We start from the raw sequence: 22,653 nt of genomic DNA, 5'->3' as shown, positions 1-22,653 counted from the left end.
ATATATAAATGAATCGAATTCTTGCATGATCTAGATATGTATGTTTTCCTTATGGTTTCAACATATATATATTCTTGATCGCAGGTATTGTATATGAATTCTATATGTTGGGGGGAAACACAGCGGAGTATGCATGTTAATCATCATGACACCTCACATCTTCCCCCCTCCTGTGGCTAGGGAAGCCCAAAAAGTACCGTTAATGTTATGTTCTACAGTAAAATTCCAACACCATTAATGTCACTGCACTGTATCAGGGCCTGTTTAGGGCATGCTTTCTTGGAGTACAGTACTGTAAGTTTACTATAGCATGCATGCAAGCAAGCATCAGCAGGTCTTGGATTCCCTCCCTCCCTCCCCACCCACCCTTTTTCCAATATCTTCCTCTAAAAGTCTGGAGCCAAATTCAAGCTATAAAAGTGGGAGGTGACGGAGTATATATGCTTAGGATAAATTAAAGGCGAAAGAAGCATGCATGATTTCAGAGAGAGAGGTCCATTCATGATTTCTACTGGTGCAGTAAGATATAGCTGGTGAGAAATCTAGCTTCTTTCGTACACATAATGTGATCAGCTGTATTAATATTCCTCGTGATAATATCGGCCAATTCACTTGCTACAATCTGCAGAAGTTACGGTAAGGGCTAAATATATAGAGAAACTCAGGATGATGCATGGTTTAATTTCCCATCAGAGCTAATCGTAAAGCCTTGATTAGAAAATGCTCAGCAATTAATGAACGACATGATAAAACAATGGCAGCCACGTTGTTAAAGGTTCACTTAGCTCCTAAGACAGAGTCATGGATCATCATGCGTGTGTCAGCTTTCCATTATGTGATAAAACCTGCCAATTATGTCTAACACTTGGAACTAAAATTGAAAATAAAATAATGTGCGGGTAATATTTATATACTGTTTTTTTTCTTTTGTTTTAAAAATGTTTTTGAAAGAAATTATTTTTTTAACTTTAAATCAATTATTATTTTTTAATATTTTCGGATATATATAAATTTTTTAAAAATAAAAAATATTATTATTTTTAATAAAAAATATTTTAAAAAACAATAAAGATAAAAGAAGATATATTCCAAAACTATTTTATTAAAACAATTTATTTTAATATCTTTGTTTATATCCCTATCTCACACGTTAGATCACAATCCGAATCCAAATCTTTCTCATCTAGATGAGAAAATTTGAGAAATCCAAGAGGCAATAAGACCCAAATTAGGGTGAATACTTTAAGAACGTGAATCGAGGGAATTATTTCATTGTTCATTTTCTTGACTTTGATAGGCTACTGTTGTAAATTTAATTTTCATGGCATCATTTACTTCTTTGCAGCTAAAAAACTTGCGTCCGTAGATAGGGGTTTGTATTTCGCTTTTGATTAAAATACAGAAGACTGCTGCCCTGTCAGATGGAATTACTTCGGAAACATCAAGCTCCGAAGCATGCAGTTTGTCCCGGAGAAGGCTGGAGTGGAATATCGTGCCTAAGTGCACCAGCTTTCAGGCATCATTAACATCTTCCCAATCATATTGTATGTTTAAAACAAAAACAGAACATTGGAATGTGGATCAGGTCACCGTCGCCAAGGCAGGAAACGTGTCTGGCATTATTTTGTCACAAACTGGTTTCTGAAAATGCCATGGGAATGGTTTTCAGTCACAGGATCAATTGAAACTGCTACCAGCAGCCATTTATAACCGCAGTCTTACACAGGGTTTCCAGCCACAGGATCAATATGGCTTCCCAGTGACATGCATCAGTTTTACAATTAACAGATCTTCTGAAACTACTCTGCACATAATAAGCTGGCATCTACGAAGTTCAGTAGTTAGAGCTACTTTAACACGGTGAGAGAAACAAAAACAATCCCAGTTATTCCCTTTCAAGCCTTTGTCTGTCTCTCCCAAAATTTATGATTTCTACCTAGAAAAGTTAATCAATGTCCGACTCACAAGAAGGAAAGTCAAGCTGATCCGTGCTCAAAAGGGACACGAACATGGAGTCGCCCATGCAAGCTAACAACAGCAGACGTCTGAAGTGGATCAATTCTTGTAGGTAAGCTCACAACCTGACCAAAAAAGACAATTTCAAAAGTTATTCACATACAAGATAAATATTTCTAAGCAGTAGGCCATCACCACAGAACATTCTGCCAATCCAACCACACAAATACCATAAACAATTTCACCTTCTAAAGAGATGCTTTACATAATGAATGATCCAACTGCTGGCAGAGTCGGTGACTAATTTTTCTCACACCCCATGTCTTAGTTACAAATAAATGATTCCCATGCTCTCACTGATGCCAGCCCTCCCATGGGCAAGTCATCGTGAATCTATATTGGAACAGAAGTACCATTTACTCCAGTCAAAGATTATAAAGCAGAAGCACCTCTCTTCTTTTAAAGTTACTATTCTTTTGGGGGGCAAAAACAATACCTTCTTAAATGGTGTTATACCCCAAGGATTGTCCAGCTGCTCTGGTTGACCTGTTATAACCAGACGTCCAACAGGATCTGATTGAACCCGAACCTGATCCACCAAAAAAAGCCATTTCATGCATATTCTAGGCCAAGTGATATGGTCAATAATAATGTTACTAATGAATAGTTCAAGTTTTAAAATTGAAAGAACAAACATCTTTAGTTCCTGCAACTATTGTCCTGGTGCAAAAGAAAGAACCAGCTTGCTTGGTGTACAACCAAATAAAGAGATCAGAAATCTAGCTCACTAACTTGTTATTGCCAAGCATGGCACGATGCATTCTATCTATAAATTCCACCTAAATATCATCAAGGAGGTAAGAATGAGAGCAGGAGAGACAAACTATGAGAAAGGGCAAAATCAAGAGAAGGTGCTTACTTCTTCACGGAGAAGTCCTGGGACTAGAGCATATATCTCATAGCAATCTTTCTGTGTATAGGAGCAATATATTAGTCAGTAAGCTATAGTGGAATGAACTCGACAACTAGATCAGGCATTCAAGTGAAAAGGCCCAGGGGTACAGAAATTAAGAGAAAGGAAAACAGCAGATGCTTACACTTTCCCGCACATTGATCTTCACCCAATCAGCAGGGGGTCCAATATCAGCAATTTCAGCATCCACTCTAATAAGGGGAAAAACATTTAGCCTCAAAAAGAAAACACCTTATATCGTGCGTGCAGTTAGGTGTAAAACAGGGCACTTGGACTGATCACATTTTATGGATGATTTTTTTTCTTTTTCCAGTGGTAGTTTGAAACCAAGAACCTAAGAGAACAGCTATAAATAAGTCATGGTTCAATTGTTGAAAGATACAATCTACAGTTGCTACTGTGCTGAAAGATGATGTCATAAGAAACAGTAGGATCATCTAATGACCATTTAATATATAGTACGAATACAGTGGTGAACAAAACTGAGAAAATAAGTTGAAAAGGAATGATGAACAATCTTAACTCCTTATCTGGTTCAGCATTCATAGGTCTCTCGGCAAGTTCCAAGTTAGTTGTCTTCTGTCTGTGCAAACCTATCTCAGAAAATCAGGATAAAAATAAAAACTTATGTCTGTGTCAAAAACATGCCAACTAAGAAGATCTTCAATCTAGGAGTTGTACCGATACTTTTGAGAGGCTTTTCACGCCTTGCAAAATTTAAGCTCTTGACCTGCTCAGGAGAAATGAAAAGCATCATTTCACCGCAATGTTCTGCACAAATATAAATATAAAAGGAAGTGTATGTTATTGTCACAACAAACCTTAGCAATTGGCTCGCTAACCTCACCATGTCCAAGGTGACGCTGAGCATGCCAACCCTGCATAGCACGAGCAGCAGCATCCCTTCTTGCCCTGCCAGATCCAGGTGCTTGGTACCCACTTGCCTGATGGGGAGAGAGAGAGAGGGATGAATAAAGGTACAAATTAGGAAACCAGGGACAAAAGGAATGAGAACCAGAAACCATAGAACTTAACTCTACTAAACTAGTTTGTTCCAAACAACTTCAGCTCACAAAATCATCAGTATATAAATTCCAATAAAAACATTGTTTTCCCCGAGCTTAAGAAAATACATCATTTATACTTGCACTAGCCACAGGCTTCTGGTTTTCTCCTCATCTTGTGGTTTCCTCATAGTTGAGTATTAACAGTTTATAAGCAAAACTAAGTTAAATCCAGTATGGTTTATCAGCAATTTGTATGGCTGACAAGAGACAAACACTAACAATAACAATTGATCACTTGGCAGAAGCATCCGTATAGTGATGCACACAGATTTCACGTTCAGCAAGATGCCAGGATTTATCATCCCGTTTCATCCAGTGTAACAGACTATCTTTTGTGTCAGAAATGCGATTGATCAATTACATTATGTGCATGTACACAACCACAAAGATGCATGGATTTTAGTGAACTGTTAAAACTTTAACAGCTTTTAATCATAGAGTGCACTTTTCTCTCATCAAATAAAACTCTGTGACCATATGTAGCACAAGTTGTAATTTTGAGATAGAAATCTATACGTGCTATAATACTATCAAATGATTGCCTACTCCCTACATTTGCAACAAATGAAGTCTACTTTAGTAACCTCAATTCAAAATAACCAAAGGAAAAAAAAAAAAAAAAACAGAGGACTTTTTGATGCATTGATTTCTAAGCAAGACCACAAGTTCAACCACTTAAGTTCAAGTTCAGTTCGATATTGCAAATGAACGAGCACAAGCCAAGCTTTTCAATAGCACTGAGCAGTTCTGTACAGGCTCTAGTGATTCTCTCTTTTTTACCAGGTAAAAGATTTTGGAAATGCTACAGTAAAAAAAGCAACAACAGAAGTTTACCTCCTTTTCAACACTAGTAGCCTGATGCAAGGGTGAACTAGGAAGTTGAAGCTCACCAGTTTCCTTCTTATGCTTTTCATATTCCAGAAGTGCCTGCAGTAAATGAAGGATCAGGAATAGAATTACAAGAAAGTCAAACAGAGAACAACAATCCATTGGTCCACCACTTAGTTTTTAAATCATCCACATAAGGACAGCTAAACTCACTTCAATTCCAAAAAAGATAAGCCTGGACACTTTTCAACACTGACAACTTCCACATTAGAGGAAAACAAAACAAAGTTTTAATTTACGGTTTTATCTAACCCATTTAGTTCCAACACATGTTACCGAGTACAAAATGGATATATACAGAGCATTTTCACCACAAAAAATAAATTAATAAATAAATAAACACCCAACAAAGAAAGAAAGAAAAGAAGAGAAAAAAAGCAATTACCTTCTCATAGAAAATGCGGAATGTCCAAGACACCGTTGTGCAGGTCCTGTGAGAGACAGAGAAAAGTTGGACAAATTAAATGATAATTTTTTTCCAGATTATAACCACCCATATAATTATTGCCACTCATTCATAGCCCGCAACCAAGATGCAAGGATCAGAAAGAAGGTTATGGCAACCGACTGCAGCATAAAATGAAAATACTGAAAAGAATTGTAACTGAAAATGCTTAACGATCCCATGCTAAATCCATGCAGATTTTACAAATTACTTAAAAAAGACTTGGCCTTTATAATCCTATGATAAACCATGCAAATTGAACAAGATTGCTTAAAAGAATTATCCTTCCTCACTTGGGAGGGTGGAAAGACTCTCCCACTTGCCGCCACAACTTGTTAGCAGTAACCTACATATATGATAGATCAAAAGCAGCTGTCATAAGTTAATGGCAATAAACACATGAAAATCCATGAAATATAGTGTTGAAGTACAAAACAATTGAAATACAGCATATAAGTGCATTGAAGCTGCATTTTCATACTCAAATTTTTTAATTAGATGTTTCTATTCACAAAAAAATCGGAAGAAAATAATACAGGCACATAAACACAAAAGGTATCATGTAAGGCACAGGACTGTGTAACTACAAGTACTCCATTACATTTCTGGAATTATATAGATGTTAAGATCCTGAAGCATATCACGTATCCACATGTTTTTACTCCAGAAGCTGGATGGAGATCAAGCATTTTCTTCATTATTACCCAGGTGAAACAAAAACTCGAGCCCTTATGCTTTATTATTAAGAAGAATTCTGTAACAGCAAGTTCATAAAATGCTGACATTTTCTCTGCTAACGATACTGATTTTCTTTGGATGTGCCATTCTTCTCCAACCATTCTCATCAATGTCCCTTATCTTTTGGTTAATCTCATTCATTATGACCGATTCTCAATTTTGTTCGATGTAATTGTTGCTTCAATTTTTTGCCTTTCATTATCCTAAATTTAACCAATGTGAGGAGAATGCCAAATTCCTCTCAAAATTAAGCTAGCATTACCAAATTCCATTAGCATTAGAATTTGGTAGTGCTAGCTTTATTTGGAGAGGAATTTGGCAGTACTTAGTTGCAGTTTGTAAAAGCAGGTGTGCCTTTTCAGTTTTGAGGAGGAATAGAAATAAATTTATTAACTTTTAAACTCCCATTCAAAAGGACAAACCTACATTGTTCCAGACATGATAAGAAAAAAGAGGCTGTCAGCACATGCAGGCGTTTTGAAGCACAATGCCCATTATGCTTGACAACAGGAGCACAGTAACCTGATATGTTTCAAGCAACTACTAACGCTACTCTTAATCCCTTTGCTTATTTATAATTTGATCTAGCCACAAATGTGGGATATTTAAATTTCCAGTAGTAGATAGTCAACACTACTGATTCAGTGTAACAGTTTCTGCTGCAAGGTTTTCATATTTCTTGCACCAATTCCAGAAACCATGCTTAACATACAACTACAAAATCCATTCATGTGCAGAAATGTTTTGCTGCAAAAGCCTAAAACCCACAGAAAATGAAAAATGGTACTGAAGAGCGAAAGAAAATACACATACCACTTCATAGCCACCCAGTTTGATCACAGACCTCCATAACCTAATTCCCAGGGGAAACACGACAATATTAACTCACACCTACAAGCCAGATACTTATCATTAGAAAAAACTCAAACTATTTTCACATAAAACTTACTTCAGGCAGTTCAATGGTTCCCCATAAAACTTGGGGGGCTTGAAATCCATGGTATTCTGCTTATAAAAAGTTTCCAGCTCCTTCATGAATGCAGCTCGCTCTTCTGGGGTACCTGCAACATCAGCCTCCCCCATCTACATTTGAAACAACAGATAGTCATTCCATCACAAACACTACATCCACTTCCAAGATTCCAAGCATTTGGATGGCAGTTTCAATTACCTTAATATCCGTCCACACGTTCTTGGACTTTGCCGCACTATCATGCTTTGATTTAGGAGTCGCATGCCTCCTCGGGGTCGATGGAGTAGCAGTTTGTGGCTGATTTTGAACACAGCCACCATCATCTCCATCAGTTTTCTCTTCCCCCGCTTGCTGATTAATATTTTCATCCGTATCATTTTTCTCATTAGGCAAAGCTTGAGTATCACTCATAGGAACATCAGTTGCCAAAGTCACAGTGTGGTCATCGTCAGCAACCGATGCCTGCCCATTCTCATTCGACTTTTTTTCCACTGAAGCATCAGCAGTTTCTTCCTGCTCTTTAACAGAGGCCTCACTCGGCTTCTTAGCTTCCGAGTCTACCAGCAAATCTTGTACCGTAACCATTTCACTATCTTCCATTTCGCTCATTAATATTATTTTTTTTGGGTCCAGCTCACCCTGTAAGCAAATATAACGAATTGTTACTAATATTATTTTTATGTTACCTCGTATAAAACTAAATTAAATTAATATTTTTTTGGAAAACAAATAAAATACAGGGATAATTCACGTTAGCCTCTAGTAAAATATTTTGTGGAGAAAATATTAATAATTAAAAAAAGAATTATCACTCCCAAAAATCCAATTCTAGTTTTTTTTTAAAAAGGATTTTCAATGTTTAAACCTAACTGCTATACAATTCAAGATTCAAAATAAAGGGCAGATAAATAAAAAAAGTGGTAAAAGCTTGCCTTTCGGAGATCGGAGAGGCGGAGGTTGAGAGAGGAGAGAGAAAACGGCAGCGTATCAAGGTTTGAATTTGAGCAGAAGCGGACAATGCAGGTGAAGAGGAAGGCAGAGAAGGGTGGAATCGATTCTTATCCGACGAGCGTAGAAGATATGGTGTGGTCAGTGCCAGCCCAAAGGAAGGACGGTTCGATTTGCGAATTCTTTCGAATTTATCGGCGAAGACGGGGTTAATTGTTGGAAGAGCAAAGACGAGGAGGAAAGTAGGGGAGCAAATCCATGGCTGTGGGGTGGGGGTGGGAGTGAGGATTTTTCTTTTCTTTCCCTCTCTGCTTTGATATAAATAAATCTCCTTTGACTCTCGAGGAAATCCAACACCTGGCTGGACGCATTTTTATTGCGGGGCTGATGCTGATCTGCCTTACCCGCTTACCGTGCCCCCATAAAGACCATATTGCCCTTGTGTTTCCCGATTGTGCCCTTCCTTCCTTTCCTACATTAGCTAACAAAATTCCATTTTTTAATTAAAAAAATGATAAATAAGGAAATTCATCTTTTTAACCCCATTTGGCTGTGGTTAAGGCTTTGAACCTTACCACCAAAACTTGAGAATATTATATTGATGAGGTACTAAATTCACGAGGGAGGGCTCCAGATTGGATGGCGAGGGAGCTAAACATAATGCTCGGAGGTATACTTTATTTGATTTGGTTTTATTTAGGCTGCTTCGCAAAAATATCTTATACATTGTCTAGTTTAATATATTATTTAAATATATCTATCTTGTACACTAATTATTTCTTAAAATCATTTTCTTAGATTTATCGAGTATCTAGTATTGAAGGCTTACCCTTAAAAACCGATATAAACATGCCCATAGTCATGCAATTTTTTTTTTAAAAAAAAAGTCTCAGTTTTCTTGGAGAGGAGGAGCAATGGTTGCCCAAGGCAAGGACGGTCATGACCAATCCTGTTTTTGATATTAGAGAATCAAAATATTAGCCCCATCTCTGTCTTTGTTGGGTCAAGGGCCCATCTCTCAAATGTACCCAGCCCAAGTTCAATCCAGATGCAAACGAAACGGAATCCTCATTCACCAACCGGCCCGTGTACATAGCATGCGGCGAGGGGCGTTGGAGTCTTAACCCTTAACAGAATAAAAGAGGCCGGCCCTTGTAATATAAACACAAACACGGGAAAAAAAGAAGAGAAGAACGGAAGGGAAAGATCGATCCCCAAAATCAAGTGGCAGTAAGCAATTAGGGTTTACGAGAGATCTTTCTCTCTTCATTTCCAAAGACGTTTCAGGTAATTTTTCTTTTCCTATAGTAATCTGTTCTCATCTCTTTGCTCTTCTTATTCTTCGATGACTGATACAATCTAATTTTGAATCGGGTGGTTTATTAACGTAGTTGGGTGGCTGGCTGGCTGGCTGCACCGCCGTAAGCTTTTTTTGGCCACAATTAAAATTTATTTGCATTTTCTGTTCATTGACGTGCTAGGGTTTATTTCCAAGTGTTCCATTTGATTTTATTCTTAATTGACTGGCTAGACCCCAAGGGCAAGAAAGAACTCGGCGTATTATATTAGAAGCAGGGGGATCGGTTATGCTTATTGATGTTTCATTGATTGAGCATTAAAATAAGTAAGCGAGCGAGTAATTATGGAGGACGTGAAACATAAATCTAGAAAAGATGATTCGGAACGGAAGGAGGAGAAAGAGGATTCAAAGAGGAGTCATAGAGATAGGGACAGGGACAGGAATGGAGAGAGGCATCGAGACAGAGAGAAGAGAGAACGTGAAAGCATCAGGCGTTCTGAGAGAGACAAGAGTAGTGATTCTGATGAAAAGGAAAGGGAGAAAGAGAAGCATAAAGACAGGGATAGAGACAGGGATAAGGATAGAGCAGCAAGGAGTAGGGATGGTGATAAAGAGAGAGCTAAGGACAGAAACAGAGATAGAGACAAGGACAGAGAGGAGAAGAGGGATAGGGACAAGGACAGAGAGGAGAAGAGGGATAGGGACAAGGACAGAGAGGAGAAGAGGGATAGGGACAAGGACAGAGAGGAGAAGAGGGATAGGGACAAGGACAGAGAGGAGAAGAGGGATAGGGACAAGGACAGAGAGGAGAAGAGGGATAGGGACAAGGACAGAGAGGAGAAGAGGGATAGGGACAAGGACAGAGAGGAGAAGAGGGATAGGGACAAGGACAGAGAGGAGAAGAGGGAGAGGGAGAGGGCAAAGGAGAAAGAGAAAGAGAAAGATAGGGAAAGGGAAAGGGAGAGAGATAGAGAAAGGGAGAGGAAGGAGCGTGACAGGGAAGAAAGGAAGAGGGAGAGGGAAAGGGAGAGGAGGACTAGGGAAAGGGAAAAGTATAGGGAATTGAGCAGTGACAGTGATGATGATTCCAACAATCGTGATAAGAAGCGGCGAAGAAGAGATGATGATGACTGCAAGGAGAGAGTGCGCGAACAGAGCATTAGCAGGTCAAACAGGCACAGGGATAACAGTGAAGAGATCTTGAGGAAAAAGAGTGACGAGGAGGACTCTGATAAGAATGTGATTAAAACCAGAGAAGAGGAGTTAGAACAGGAGCAGAAGAAGTTGGACGAGGAGATGGAGAAGAGGAGGAGGAGAGTCCAGGAATGGCAAGAGCTAAGGAGGAAGAAGGAAGAAACTGAGAGAGAAAAGCATGGGGAAGAAGCTAATGTTAATGAACCCAAGACTGGTAAAACCTGGACTCTTGAAGGAGAATCCGACGATGAAGAAGCACCTCCCACCGGAAAATCAGAGACGGAAATGGACCTGGAGGAAAATGCAAAACCTGATGAAGAAGTTGAAGATGCAATGGTAGTGGACACTGAGAATGAAATCTCTGCTCCACAAAATGAGGATGATGTCGTTAATGGGGATGAGGAAATTGATCCACTTGATGCTTTTATGAATTCTATGGTGTTACCTGAGGTTGAGAAGCTAAACAGTACTTTAGTTACTCATACTGCTGATGACAATAAAACAGACTTGAAGAATAAGGATAAGAAGGAAGAGCGAATCAATGGAGAACAGAGGAAGAAAGGCTCTCATAAATCTCTAGGGAGAATTGTTCCAGGGGAAGATTCTGATTCAGACTATGGGGATCTTGAAAATGGTGAAGATCCTCTAGAAGAGGAGGATGATGATGAGTTCATGAAGAGGGTGAAGAAAACAAAAGCTGAGAAACTGTCCATTGTTGACCACTCAAAGATTGATTACAATCCTTTCCGGAAGAATTTCTATATTGAAGTGAAGGAGATCTCGAGGATGACTCCTGAGGAGGTTGTTGCATATAGGAAAGAACTGGAGTTAAAATTACATGGAAAGGATGTGCCAAAACCAATTAAAACCTGGCACCAGACAGGACTCACAAGTAAAATTCTAGAGATGATAAAGAAGCTTAATTATGAGAAGCCAATGACAATTCAAGCTCAGGCCCTGCCTATAATCATGAGTGGCCGGGACTGCATAGGCATTGCAAAAACTGGTTCAGGCAAAACCCTTGCATTTGTGCTGCCAATGCTGAGGCATATCAAGGACCAGCCTCCTGTGGAAGCTGGAGAAGGACCGATTGGGCTTGTAATGGCACCCACAAGGGAGCTTGTGCAGCAGATCCACAGCGATATAAAGAAGTTTGCTAAGGCCCTGAGTATCAGATGCGTGCCTGTATATGGAGGTTCTGGTGTTGCCCAACAAATTAGTGAATTAAAACGGGGGACAGAGATAGTTGTCTGTACTCCAGGCAGAATGATTGACATACTGTGCACCAGTGGAGGAAAAATCACTAATCTTCGCAGAGTTACATATCTGGTTATGGATGAAGCTGATCGGATGTTTGACATGGGGTTTGAACCTCAAATCACTAGAATTGTCCAGAATATTCGCCCAGATCGTCAAACTGTACTCTTTTCTGCGACTTTCCCTCGACAGGTTGAAACTTTGGCTCGTAAAGTACTGAACAAACCTGTGGAAATACAGGTCGGTGGGAGGAGTGTGGTGAATAAGGACATCACTCAGCTGGTTGAGTTAAGAACAGAAGATCAAAGGTGGCTTAGGCTTTTAGAACTACTTGGTGAATGGTACCAGAAGGGAAAAATTTTGATATTTGTCCAATCACAGGACAAATGTGATTCATTGTTTCGGAACTTACTGAAGTTTGGTTACCCTTGCCTCTCACTTCATGGGGCTAAGGATCAGACAGATCGTGAATCCACCATTTCGGATTTTAAGACCAATGTCTGCAATTTGATGATTGCAACAAGTGTTGCAGCCAGAGGTTTAGACGTGAAGGATCTAGAATTGGTGATCAATTATGATGTTCCAAACCACTATGAGGATTATGTTCACCGTGTTGGTCGGACTGGCCGAGCTGGTCGCAAAGGCTGTGCCATCACATTTATCTCCGAGGATGACGCGAGATATGCACCAGATCTTGTAAAAGCGTTGGAACTCTCTGAGCAAGTTGTTCCACAAGATTTGAAAGCTCTTGCTGATGGTTTTATGTCAAAAGTGAATCAGGGTCTTGAGCAAGCCCATGGAACAGGTTATGGTGGAAGTGGTTTTAAATTCAATGAAGAGGAGGATGAAAAGAGAATGGCGGCAAAGAAAGCACAGGCAAAAGAATATGGCTATGAGGATGAGAAGTCTGATTCAGAAGATGAAGATGAAGTTGTTCGGAAGTCAGTTGGTGACGTCTCGCAGCAGACTGCCCTTGCTCAGCAGATAGCTGCTCTTGCTGCTGTCTCAAAAGTCCCCATGCCTGCACCACCAATTTCTCACTCTGTTGCTCAATTGCTTTCTAATGGTGGATTACCTGTTCCTCCCAATCCAGGTCCAGCTGTTGTTTCTGTTACTGGGCTGCCTTTTGTTCCAAATAATGAAGGGGCAGCCAGGGCAGCAGCACTTGCAGCTGCCATGAATTTGCAACACAACCTGGCAAGGATCCAAGCTGATGCAATGCCTGAACATTATGAAGCAGAGCTGGAAATCAATGATTTTCCCCAAAATGCTAGGTGGAAGGTTACCCACAAGGAAACTTTGGGCCCAATTTCAGATTGGACTGGGGCTGCCATTACTACCAGGGGGCAGTTTTTTCCACCAGGCAAGGTGCCGGGACCGGGAGAACGCAAGCTCTACTTGTTCATTGAGGGTCCTACTGAACAGTCTGTCAAGAGAGCTAAAGCTGACCTAAAACGTGTTTTGGAAGACATCACGAACCAGACATACCAACTTCCTGGTGGAACTCAACCAGGAAAATACTCGGTTGTATGAGTGTAAGTTCAACTAAAACTCCCCTTATTTCAGTTTGGAACTTGACTACACAATGATGTTTTTTTTTTTTTTTTGTTTCTTTTTTGCATATATCTTTATAATTTATCCTTTTTTTGTTAATTTTAGTTTCCTTTTCTTCTTGCTCGTGGAGTAGGGACTTGTAGGCAATGCTTGAATGGTGTTTATTTTGGTTTGAAAATTGCACGGTAAATGTTTTTTCCTCTTGAAAATATGGATGATTTTGGTGGGTGCGTGGAAGTCGGAAGGATTAGATACTTGGTTCACGGGGTTTCCCAAGAACGTAACAATGCCCTTGTAGAGGATGATGAGCCAAAAGCAATCAGTCGTTTCCTATTTTGTTTAATTTCTCTCTCTCCTCCTGCTATTATTGTATCATGTAGCTTCTCAAGATATCCATAAGCTGTTAAATTTGTTGTCCATTTCCATGTCTCCTTCTCCCTTTTAATTCGTGTTTTTTCTCTCTTTTTGTTTTTTTTCCTCATTTGTTTCATTTCCCCGTGGCTCGAGGGACGCTTTAAGCCTATGCTGGCATGTCCAATGTATCCTCTGCCTACATTTCCTTTGTCTATGATGGCTGTTGAAGAGATGGCGATCTGGTGCGATGCTTCTGCTTTCTAGTTCCTATAGGTTAACAAAGTGGATTGTTTGAAGCTCCTGTGCTAGCATATTTTGCTTTCTGTTTTCCTTGTTGCATCGCCTTTGGGATCTGATATCTTATTTGGGTTTTGCAGGTCTGAGTAGAAGAGCCCCAAAAGTCAATTCTCGGAGATGCTTGCTACTCCAAATGAAGAAAGCATAAACCAGAATAGAAGGATGGCAACAAGTTTATTGTTGGTGTCCTGGAATTCTTTTTTGACCCCAGGTTCTGCCTGCATTGGGTTATCGGCTACTCTGATTGTGCAGCTAGAATGGATTTGAAACAGCTTAATTGTTTAGCTCGATTAGTAACGATTATATATAGAAAACAGTTCCAAGTTTTGATCCATTTACACAACAATTTCTATCATCAGAAAGAATCTGTTCTGCGAATTCACATTTTAAACGCCTGCCTTGTATGACGGAAAATCTGATAGGATAAAGGGATGGAGTTGGTTTCAAGCAAGGTGCTACTGGTTGAATGCAGCAGGGGCTAAACAAATTGTTATTTTATTTTATTTTATTTTGAACTTGAATTGACCGAGTCCCATTGCAAGTTTTTTGAACGTAGAAGCTTAAGAAAAATTACCAAATCCCGTTGAAAGTTTTTATAGATTAAATAATAAAATGAATACTTGTAGGATAATTTTGAAAAAGAATTTTTGTCACTTTAACCGAACACCACCACCCTGCCCCCCAACCTAAATGCTCCTGAATGATATTTGATCTGTCTTTTCTTCCTTCTCGAATCCTACTTCATTTATAAGGTAGTGGTGTTTGGATACCTACAGGATGGATAAAGACAATGAAGTGGATGGATAAAGACAATGAAGTGGTTGAAGATGCAGAAATAAATATACAAAAATAAATTTGTTTTTAGAATAATTTTTATACTTTTAAATGGGATAATTTGGGTGTGAACTTTTGCATTTCAAAATAGGAGGAGGAGGTATAAAAATGTTATATTCAAAATAATATTTATTATTAAAATATACTTGTAAATAACTCTTAATTTTAATATTGTCAAATTAAAATATATAAAAATAAAAATAATTATTATCATAGTTTTAAAAACTTAATTTAAGAGTTTGATCTAAGACATAGATTAGGTCATCGGTCAAGATCGGAGTCAATGGTTGACTTAACTCAGTTGGACCCAAGTTAACATAAAAACAAAAAAGTTTATCATTATAATTTTAAAATCTGATTTGAAAGTTAACCTGGGATAAAATCTAGGTCATGAGTCTAGAGGGTTAATCTAAATCGATGTAATGACAAAAGTTGTTATCAACATTGTTTTAAAACTTGACTCAAAGGTCGATTGAAGCAAGACTTGGCCACAATTTGGAAAGATCAAACCATGTTGACCTGATTCAATATATAAATCATTATTATATTTTAAAACCTGTTTTAAGAGTCGACCCAAAGCAAAATTCAAGTCATGAACCGGGAGGATCAACCTGGTTAACCCAAGGTATTTTTAAAAAAATAATCAAAACAACTTCATTTTAATCAAAATAAATTCTAAAAAAAAAATCAATAAATTTTTTACTTGTGTTTTATACCGAATTGACTTGAGTTCTTAACTAGACAGTAAAGTCAATCATTTCTTTAACAACTTCATTTTAATCAAAATAAATTCTAAAAAAAAAAATCAATAAATTTTTTACTTGTATTTTATACTGAGTTGACTTAAGAATACTTAAGTTCTTAACTAGACAGTAAAGTCAATCATTTCTTTATTATTTTTTTAACTTGAACCAATCCAAGTTCGAGGTTGGTCCAGTGTCGAATCCACAAGATCATTTTTAGTTTTATAATTAAGGTTATTATAATATTATTAATTTTAACATTAAATATAAACTAAAGAAAAATAAGAAAAATAATTTTTAATTATTTTTTAAAATATAGACATTTGATCATAATATATATTAAAGATATATATTAAGGGTAAAGATTCGGTCTGTCTTCAACCTATATGCAGTTGAAGCTAAAAATAAACCTGAGAAATAATCAAATATATCGTATATAAGTGAAGCTATAAAAAGAATCTGTTGGAGAGCGGTGGGCATTTACTTGGTACGAGGATTGTGAATGGTTGGCTCCATAAATCAATGGTGGCTAATATGGTAAGCTGCTCTCTGACTTCTTATTCGCCAACGGCAAAGAGAAAGCAGACAACCTCCACCATTTTTTGTATGCTACGTGTTGCTTTCCTAGTTTTATTCCTTTTTCTCTCTTCCAAAAAAGGAAAACAAAGGAGGGACCGCGAGAGGTAAACGTTTCTTTGAATTTTTGTTGACTTCTATCCTTCAAAATTTCTTTTTCTTGGCAGGTTCTTATCCATTTTCATGAATAGGAATGACTCCTTGCACACGCACGCGCAGATATATATCTCTATATCTATACTATCATGTGCACATAAAGTTTGCATGATAAGGTAAATAAATCCTCCCTGGAGACAAAAGCTAGCATGGAATTTCTTCCTTATGTTTTATCGTACGTCAGTGGCAACTTTGGCTAGTTTTTTGGAGCATTCTTAGACAACTGTTCCATGGATCTTTTTTTCTGCTTTCACTTGCTTTAAAATAATGGTATTTTGGGATCTGGAATAAATGCCTTGTCTGAATTTGGCAGTGCTGCTTCTTGCCTCCATGTTACCTCAATAACTTCCAACGACAGCCTTTGTACGGTTAATTTCGCCCTTCCTACGAGGTTCAAAGATCCCTTATTTTGTTTAGTTTTCTTCTTCTTGGTGATGTTTTAGTTGGCAATTAAAAGAATCTCATTCAAGTCATTGGTCTTTTATATTCGATAGAGAAACTTTAACATGGCGCTTTTGGATCTCTTGATTGCTTCATCGATTCCTGTCTTGAAAGTGCTTTTGATTACAGCAATTGGATCATATCTTGCTCTAGATCATGTTGACGTGTTGGGAGAAGATGCTAGAAAGCATGTAAATAATGTAAGCTGCTGTTGACGCTTGTATTTAATTTGTCTACCAACACAGCTCCCGAGAATTCAAACCCCGCTGTGAACTGTTGAATCACTTACTACATTTTTTGTTTATTTGTGTGAACAGGTTGTATTTTATGTTTTCAATCCAGCCCTTGTGTCCTCCAACCTTGCTGAAACTATTACATATGACAGCATGAAGAAGATGTGAGTCATATTTATGTGATTAATTTGTGTTATATCCTATGCTGTTCAATGTTCGATTGTAGCTGCTGATTTTAATAATATGTGATTGAATATACAGGTGGTTCATGCCATTCAATATTCTCATCACATTTGTCATTGGTTCCTTGCTTGGTTGGTTTGTTGTCCAATTCACCAGACCTCCCTCACACCTGCATGGCCTCATCGTGGGTTGCTGTGCCGCAGGTAAACACTCGCTTCATGCTATCTGGTCTTTTCCAGGTGCAGGTCTTTCAAAGTCTCAAAGTTTTAATGCCATATCCTAAGCCACAAGACACTTCTGTTATAGCTAAGTTGCCAGAGGCATAGAATTCCATTGCCCCTTGAATTTCCTCGTGATAGCAGTTCGGGTTGCTCGGATTTGAAAGGCAGCAGCCAGAGAGTCATTAGCTTTACCTGGACCTTCACATGCCTGGTTTAAAAATCTTTCCCCCTAGAGTCGCAACCAAGCGATAAACAGGAAATCCTATTGATTGAATTTTGTTTTTTCTCCTACAATAGTAGATGAATGGCCTTTGTTCAGAACCATTCTGTATAACTTGGATATCAATCAATGTGGTTCTAGTTTGATGAATTTACCACTTGTTTTTGTTCTTTCCAGCGCATGTTTACCCTCTTGTGACAATCCTTTCTGAGCAGGGAATTTGGGGAATATGTTTCTTATCATGATCCCAGCAATTTGTAAAGAAAAAGGAAGCCCCTTTGGATCTCCTGATATGTGCGAGACATTTGGATTGGGTTATGTTTCACTTTCAATGGCGGTAGGTACTTGATAGTAATCCTATCCGCTCGCGTTGTGAACTATTTATACCTGTATAATATTAATCCCCCAAAGCAAACATAATTTATGATGTTGTCCGACTTTGAAGATTTAATTCTGGTATAAATCTTATTCATTGCTCATGGCAACTCTACAGATTGGAGCTGTTTATCTATGGTCTTATGTGTTTAATATTGTGCGGGCATCTTCATTTCCGAGCGTTAAGCACTTCAATAAGATCCATGTTGATGAATCTTCAATACAAACACCCAAATCTGAGCTGGGGAGCTGCAAGGAACCACTACTAGCTTCTGAGAACCAGGCGGATCGATATGCACTGCGCAGCTCAGCCTCTGATGAGGTTGTTTCCTGTACTGTATCATTTCCTTCAACCTTTTCACCTTATACTTACAACCACTATCTTTCAAGGAAATTATAGATTGATCCCTGGAATCCTGTGGCAGATGGTGGTTCGCAGCGGATTGAAGCAAAAGATCGTGGTGGTCTTTGGAAATATCAATTGGAAGTCGCTGTTTGCTCCTTCTACAATTGGAGCGGTATGAGCTTATTGCTTTACATTTTCGTGCACATTTATCTGTGAATACACTTATGGTTGAATCTGTATGGCGATTTGTAGAGTTCTTCGACTTGATTCTGGCCATGAAAACTACTTTTATTATCTTGGTTTTTTTTTCCTATCATTTGGATGGGTTTGGTTTTACTTTCCTTAGAGACAACCTGATCAATAATGGGATTACAACTTAGTCATCGTACGTTTTCTATTGATCCATGAACTTGTAGCTACACGAAATTACAGGCGGTACTTCAATGTGTTCTCTGATTTCACTAGGCAACACTTGGTTATACGTTGACCTAATTCTCACCATGCTCATTCACTGGGCAGATTGTTGGATTTGTAATTGGAGTCATCCCACTGACCCGGAAATTAATGGTTGGCAATGATGCTCCTCTTCGCGTGATTCAAGACTCTGCTTCCTTGTTGGGGTATTTTACACATTGCACTCAACTCTAGCTGAGCTTAACTTGATTTAGCAACCTGCATTTTAACTTGCAACTAGTTGCTCATCCATTATCTATCCTCCTTTTCACTGAGCTTCTTAGTTTCCCCACCTTGACTGTAGAGATGGAGCCATCCCAACCCTCAACCTGATAATGGGGGCTAACCTTTTGAAAGGTAGCAGATTTTTGTAGAAGTGGCTGTTTTGGTTGATTTCTAGAACCTGTTAATTCAAATTGATTTCTGTTTCTTTCAGGCTTACGAGGGTCAGGAATTCAGAAATCTGTAATTTTTGGCATCATTGTTGCCCGTTATATTGCACTGCCCCTAATTGGCATTTTCATCGTTAGAGGAGCACTCCGGTTTGGTTTTATTCCTCAAGATCCTCTGTATCAGTTTATTCTTCTGCTTCAATTTGCAGTTCCACCTGCAATGAACATGGGTAATATATGCATATCTTGCTGCTGCACCATCCCTCACAATTCTTTCACACGGTAATATATGCATGCGTTTCTTGTAGCATGAGCATGAGATGCATGCTTCATTCAAGCATACTCTAGCAGACCACTGAGCCGGGCCAGTTACTGAAAACTAGAATCTTTTCTTCGTTGCTGCAAATTTGGCAGGTACCATCACCCAACTGTTTGGAGCGGGAGAGACTGAATGTTCTGTTATCATACTCTGGGCTTATGCCTTGGCTTCAATTTCACTCACTCTTTGGTCAACCTTCTTTATGTGGCTGGTGGCTTGATTGCCCTAACATGCTGATACATAAATGCATAGGTTTACTTGTAAGTTGATCAAGAGAACATTGTTTTTGAAGATCTGTGCCATTTTTCAACACTCTGTAAAAAATATTTTTTGGAAGTTTGCGGGTGCAATGCGCAAAAATATTTTGTAGAAGTAAATAGCAAAACTTACTATGAGTTTGATAGAGATGGCAAGCAATGATGGCATTAAACTGATGAAGATTCAACATGATTTGATCAGTAGTATGCTTTAGAGACAGAACTACTTTTAGCTGGTCCTATGATCATCAAAACAAGGCTGCCATCCTAATCATACCATAGTGTTTCTTAGAGACATTCCTTTCAGTAGTATGCTTGAGTGAAGCAAATAGATTTTGAGAAAGAACTTCTTTTAGCTGTTCCTATGATCATCAAAACAAGGCTGCCCATCCTAATCACACCATTGTGTTTCTTAGAGACATTCCTTCTCCAATTCATCAAAGTAAGGATGTTCCATGGCTTTCTTTGCTGAGATACGCTTTGAAGGGTCATACTGCAACATTTGCTGCAAATACAAGCATTTGCACAAAGTAAGTTACAGCGTTGATCTGTGCAAACTATCAGAAACCATTCATTGTTGATGATCATGATGACTTACTGATAGTAGATCCAGCCCATCCTTCTCCAAATTAGTTACAGCTGACGACAAACTCTGAGATTTCCATTGGGGATACTCATGCCAGTTCATCAGGTTGCTGACTCCTGGCCACATTTCTTCATTTGGAGTACCTAATAACCTGCACATGAGTTTCAAAACGTAAAAGAGAAATCCAATTGATAAAGAAAGACCAAAGCCTCCATCATTATGCAGGAATCGTCTTGCCAAACCTGAAAATATGCAGGAGCTGTTGCAGTTCAGAGTCTCCAGGGAAGAGTGGTTGCTTTGTGGCCAGTTCAGCTAGAGTTGAGGCAAAACACAATCACAACAATTGAGCAATTCTAGAGTTGGCAGATTGGTGGATAAAATTAAGGACAAGAGAAAAGAATAAGGAAATCCATACCAAATATACAGCCAACAGACCATACATCCACTGCAGTTGAGTAATGGGTAGCCCCCAGAAGGACTTCAGGAGCTCTATACCACAAAGTCAATATCTGAAACAGAAATACCACTCAATTAGCTCAACAAATTGATATTGTAAGAGCATGACAGAAGAATGGTGGTAGCAAGCATGCATTAATTTAATTTAATTACCTCATGGGTATACTTCTTAATAGGAAGTGTAAATGCTCGAGCGAGTCCAAGATCAGCTATTTTAAGCATCATTGTCTTGCGGTCCATCAACAGGTTATGAGGCTTAAGATCCCTGAGAGGATGAGAGATAAAGGGTTAACATATATGATGATTAAAATGGATATTGTAAATCAGAATTGTTAAGCAAAGAAAAAGAATAAAAGGAAACCTGTGTAAGACTCCATGGCCATGGCAGAAAGCCACACCCTTGCACAATTGATACATCAAGCTCTGCATAATAGTAAGGATCATCCAAATTTGTGATCAGATTAAAAAGAAAAGAAGAAAAACCTCTCAAACTAATATGATTCAAAAAAAAGGTAACGTTGAATTTATGTACCTGAACATTTTTGACAGGAATGTTCTCTCCAGTTTGGCGGAAGCTTCGGATAAATTTCTTGAGATCGGTGTCCATGTACTCAAAAACCAGATACAGAACTGTCTTGCCTTGTTTATTCTGCCCTTGTTTCACGTCCAACAAACTTGAAATAATGACAACATTAACACATAATTAGATTATTAATAACCTAATAATAGAAGAGAAGATCAGATCGGATCGGATCAAAATTATTTGTCTAATTTAGAGCAATCCACATCAAATCAATTGATAATTCTCTTTTAGAAATCCACAATTAGGAAATGCACGCAAAAACCCTAAATTGAAACGACAAATTGGAGGAATTGAACGACACGTCACAAAAATCCCCAAATTCAGTTTATCTAAACCCTAAATTTACCGAATGATTAAAAAACTCTACAGACCCCAGCAACATAGATCGTTAGTAAACAGAGATGAAACCCTAGCGAGGAAGTAGATCTAAGAAAAGCAGAGAGAGAGAGAGAGAGAGTACCGGACGACGTGAGGGTCTCTGGAGAGCATACGCAAGATGGAGACTTCACGAAGAGTGGTGGGTGGGACTCCTTCATCGTCTTCATGGAGACGTGTCTTTTTTAGTGCAACGATCTTTCCAGTGGCTCTCTCCCTTGCTCTGTACACTTTACCGTACGTTCCCTCTCCTACTTTCTCTAGCTTCTCAAATGCATCCATCGCCGACACCACAGTGTTCGTTGCTGCAGCCGCTCCTCCTCCTGCCTTTTCCATTTTCAAACTCTCGCTTTCTATCTCTGTTTGTGTGTTGAGAAAAAAAGTGTAACAGCAAAGAAACCAAAATACACGAGAGATTTGTTTCCTTTAATAAACTCTTTCTAACTGCCTCTCAGGATTCGTTTCCCAACGGAAACTTATTTTGAATTTCAAAAACTGGGCGGCACAAACAAACGCTGCACCACAGCACTATCTCCTCCTCCTCGTCCTTTTTTCTGACATAGATGGTCCAAGCCTGATATAGGCCCATTCACAAATTTAAAAGCTTAGCTTTAGCCCCCTCAACTGCATGGAATACTGGGTACAGGCCCAAATAAGCCATAAACAGATTGTCTCTTACGGCCTCGACCTCGCTCGCTGGGCTCCCATGGCAACTCTAGGAGGACCATAAACAAACACGACAGCGATGCCCTCAACGAATTCACTGCTTTCTGGTTCAACATATCATTAACGTACATCAACGTGATGAAAACGAAGACATCACACTGCAATTCAGTCTTGAGTCTCACTTGAAAATTATTCTTAAAAAACTTTGGAACATGTGATCAGGATAGTAAGTAATATGAGCATACAAAAAAGTCAACACGTTTGTCTTTTGACTTCGAAACAGACGGATGAGTT

General features: G+C 38.7%; 4 protein-coding genes across 9 annotated transcripts; 2 read left to right on the top strand and 2 right to left on the bottom strand.

Annotated features, from left to right (window-relative positions):
- Window positions 1-1,677: 1,677 nt before the first annotated feature.
- Window positions 1,678-8,097, bottom strand: LOC105132794 (AT-rich interactive domain-containing protein 5-like). Its single transcript, XM_011036488.1, has 14 exons — window positions 7,973-8,097; window positions 7,239-7,679; window positions 7,017-7,150; window positions 6,881-6,920; window positions 5,623-5,675; window positions 5,270-5,315; window positions 4,831-4,923; window positions 3,751-3,873; window positions 3,611-3,659; window positions 3,453-3,522; window positions 3,054-3,120; window positions 2,876-2,926; window positions 2,453-2,545; window positions 1,678-2,081 (listed from the first exon to the last, which is right to left on the bottom strand). The coding sequence occupies exons 2-14, from the start codon at window positions 7,647-7,649 to the stop codon at window positions 1,977-1,979; spliced, it is 1,335 nt and encodes a 444-aa protein (XP_011034790.1). The 5' UTR covers window positions 7,650-7,679; window positions 7,973-8,097; the 3' UTR covers window positions 1,678-1,976.
- Window positions 8,098-9,133: 1,036 nt separating this feature from the next.
- Window positions 9,134-14,322, top strand: LOC105132793 (DEAD-box ATP-dependent RNA helicase 42-like). 6 transcript variants are annotated; one of them, XM_011036487.1, is made up of 4 exons: window positions 9,134-9,275; window positions 9,380-9,409; window positions 9,520-13,274; window positions 14,025-14,322. In XM_011036487.1, the coding sequence occupies exon 3, from the start codon at window positions 9,631-9,633 to the stop codon at window positions 13,270-13,272; it is 3,642 nt and encodes a 1,213-aa protein (XP_011034789.1). In that variant the 5' UTR covers window positions 9,134-9,275; window positions 9,380-9,409; window positions 9,520-9,630; the 3' UTR covers window positions 13,273-13,274; window positions 14,025-14,322. The 6 variants fall into 6 exon arrangements, with proteins under 6 accessions (XP_011034789.1, XP_011034787.1, XP_011034786.1 ...); XM_011036485.1 differs by lacking the exon at window positions 9,380-9,409; XM_011036484.1 differs by lacking the exon at window positions 9,380-9,409 and having other exon boundaries at window positions 9,470-13,274.
- Window positions 14,323-16,759: 2,437 nt separating this feature from the next.
- On the top strand, window positions 16,760-19,669 carry LOC105132792 (uncharacterized transporter YBR287W-like). Its single transcript, XM_011036481.1, has 10 exons — window positions 16,760-16,894; window positions 17,012-17,091; window positions 17,189-17,313; window positions 17,767-17,888; window positions 18,045-18,248; window positions 18,352-18,444; window positions 18,792-18,892; window positions 19,030-19,082; window positions 19,162-19,347; window positions 19,532-19,669. Exons 1-10 carry the CDS (start codon window positions 16,760-16,762, stop codon window positions 19,654-19,656), a joined length of 1,224 nt encoding a protein of 407 aa, XP_011034783.1. The 3' UTR covers window positions 19,657-19,669.
- A 269-nt stretch (window positions 19,670-19,938) lies between these two features.
- LOC105132791 (cell division control protein 2 homolog D-like) lies at window positions 19,939-22,325 on the bottom strand. The gene is made up of 8 exons (XM_011036480.1): window positions 21,779-22,325; window positions 21,268-21,409; window positions 21,097-21,158; window positions 20,889-21,000; window positions 20,695-20,788; window positions 20,522-20,591; window positions 20,292-20,430; window positions 19,939-20,198 (listed from the first exon to the last, which is right to left on the bottom strand). Exons 1-8 carry the CDS (start codon window positions 22,027-22,029, stop codon window positions 20,106-20,108), a joined length of 963 nt encoding a protein of 320 aa, XP_011034782.1. The 5' UTR covers window positions 22,030-22,325; the 3' UTR covers window positions 19,939-20,105.
- Between the last annotated feature and the right edge of the window lie 328 nt (window positions 22,326-22,653).

The sequence above is a fragment of the Populus euphratica genome, unplaced genomic scaffold (assembly GCF_000495115.2).
Source record: "Populus euphratica unplaced genomic scaffold, PopEup_1.0 scaffold68.1, whole genome shotgun sequence".
Taxonomy (NCBI): domain Eukaryota; kingdom Viridiplantae; phylum Streptophyta; class Magnoliopsida; order Malpighiales; family Salicaceae; genus Populus; species Populus euphratica.
Note: the sequence above shows the minus strand (reverse complement) of the source record. Positions and strands in the feature narration are given on the sequence as shown.

Excerpts from the sequence above, each read along its gene's own strand:
- LOC105132793 (XM_011036485.1), top strand. The coding sequence starts at position 9,631 with ATGGAGGACGTGAAACATAAATCTAGAAAAGATGATTCGGAACGGAAG.
- LOC105132791 (XM_011036480.1), bottom strand. The coding sequence starts at position 22,029 with ATGGAAAAGGCAGGAGGAGGAGCGGCTGCAGCAACGAACACTGTGGTG. Across the intron at positions 21,159-21,267 it reads TTCCTGTCAAAAATGTTCAG|AGCTTGATGTATCAATTGTG; the intron begins GTACATAAATTC and ends ACTATTATGCAG. Across the intron at positions 20,789-20,888 it reads TTAAGAAGTATACCCATGAG|ATATTGACTTTGTGGTATAG; the intron begins GTAATTAAATTA and ends TTTCTGTTTCAG.
- LOC105132792 (XM_011036481.1), top strand. The coding sequence starts at position 16,760 with ATGGCGCTTTTGGATCTCTTGATTGCTTCATCGATTCCTGTCTTGAAA. Across the intron at positions 16,895-17,011 it reads CTAGAAAGCATGTAAATAAT|GTTGTATTTTATGTTTTCAA; the intron begins GTAAGCTGCTGT and ends TTGTGTGAACAG. Across the intron at positions 17,092-17,188 it reads TATGACAGCATGAAGAAGAT|GTGGTTCATGCCATTCAATA; the intron begins GTGAGTCATATT and ends TTGAATATACAG.
- LOC105132794 (XM_011036488.1), bottom strand. The coding sequence starts at position 7,649 with ATGAGCGAAATGGAAGATAGTGAAATGGTTACGGTACAAGATTTGCTG. Across the intron at positions 3,874-4,830 it reads CTACTAGTGTTGAAAAGGAG|GCAAGTGGGTACCAAGCACC; the intron begins GTAAACTTCTGT and ends TCTCCCCATCAG. Across the intron at positions 3,660-3,750 it reads TTAGCGAGCCAATTGCTAAG|GTCAAGAGCTTAAATTTTGC; the intron begins GTTTGTTGTGAC and ends TCTCCTGAGCAG.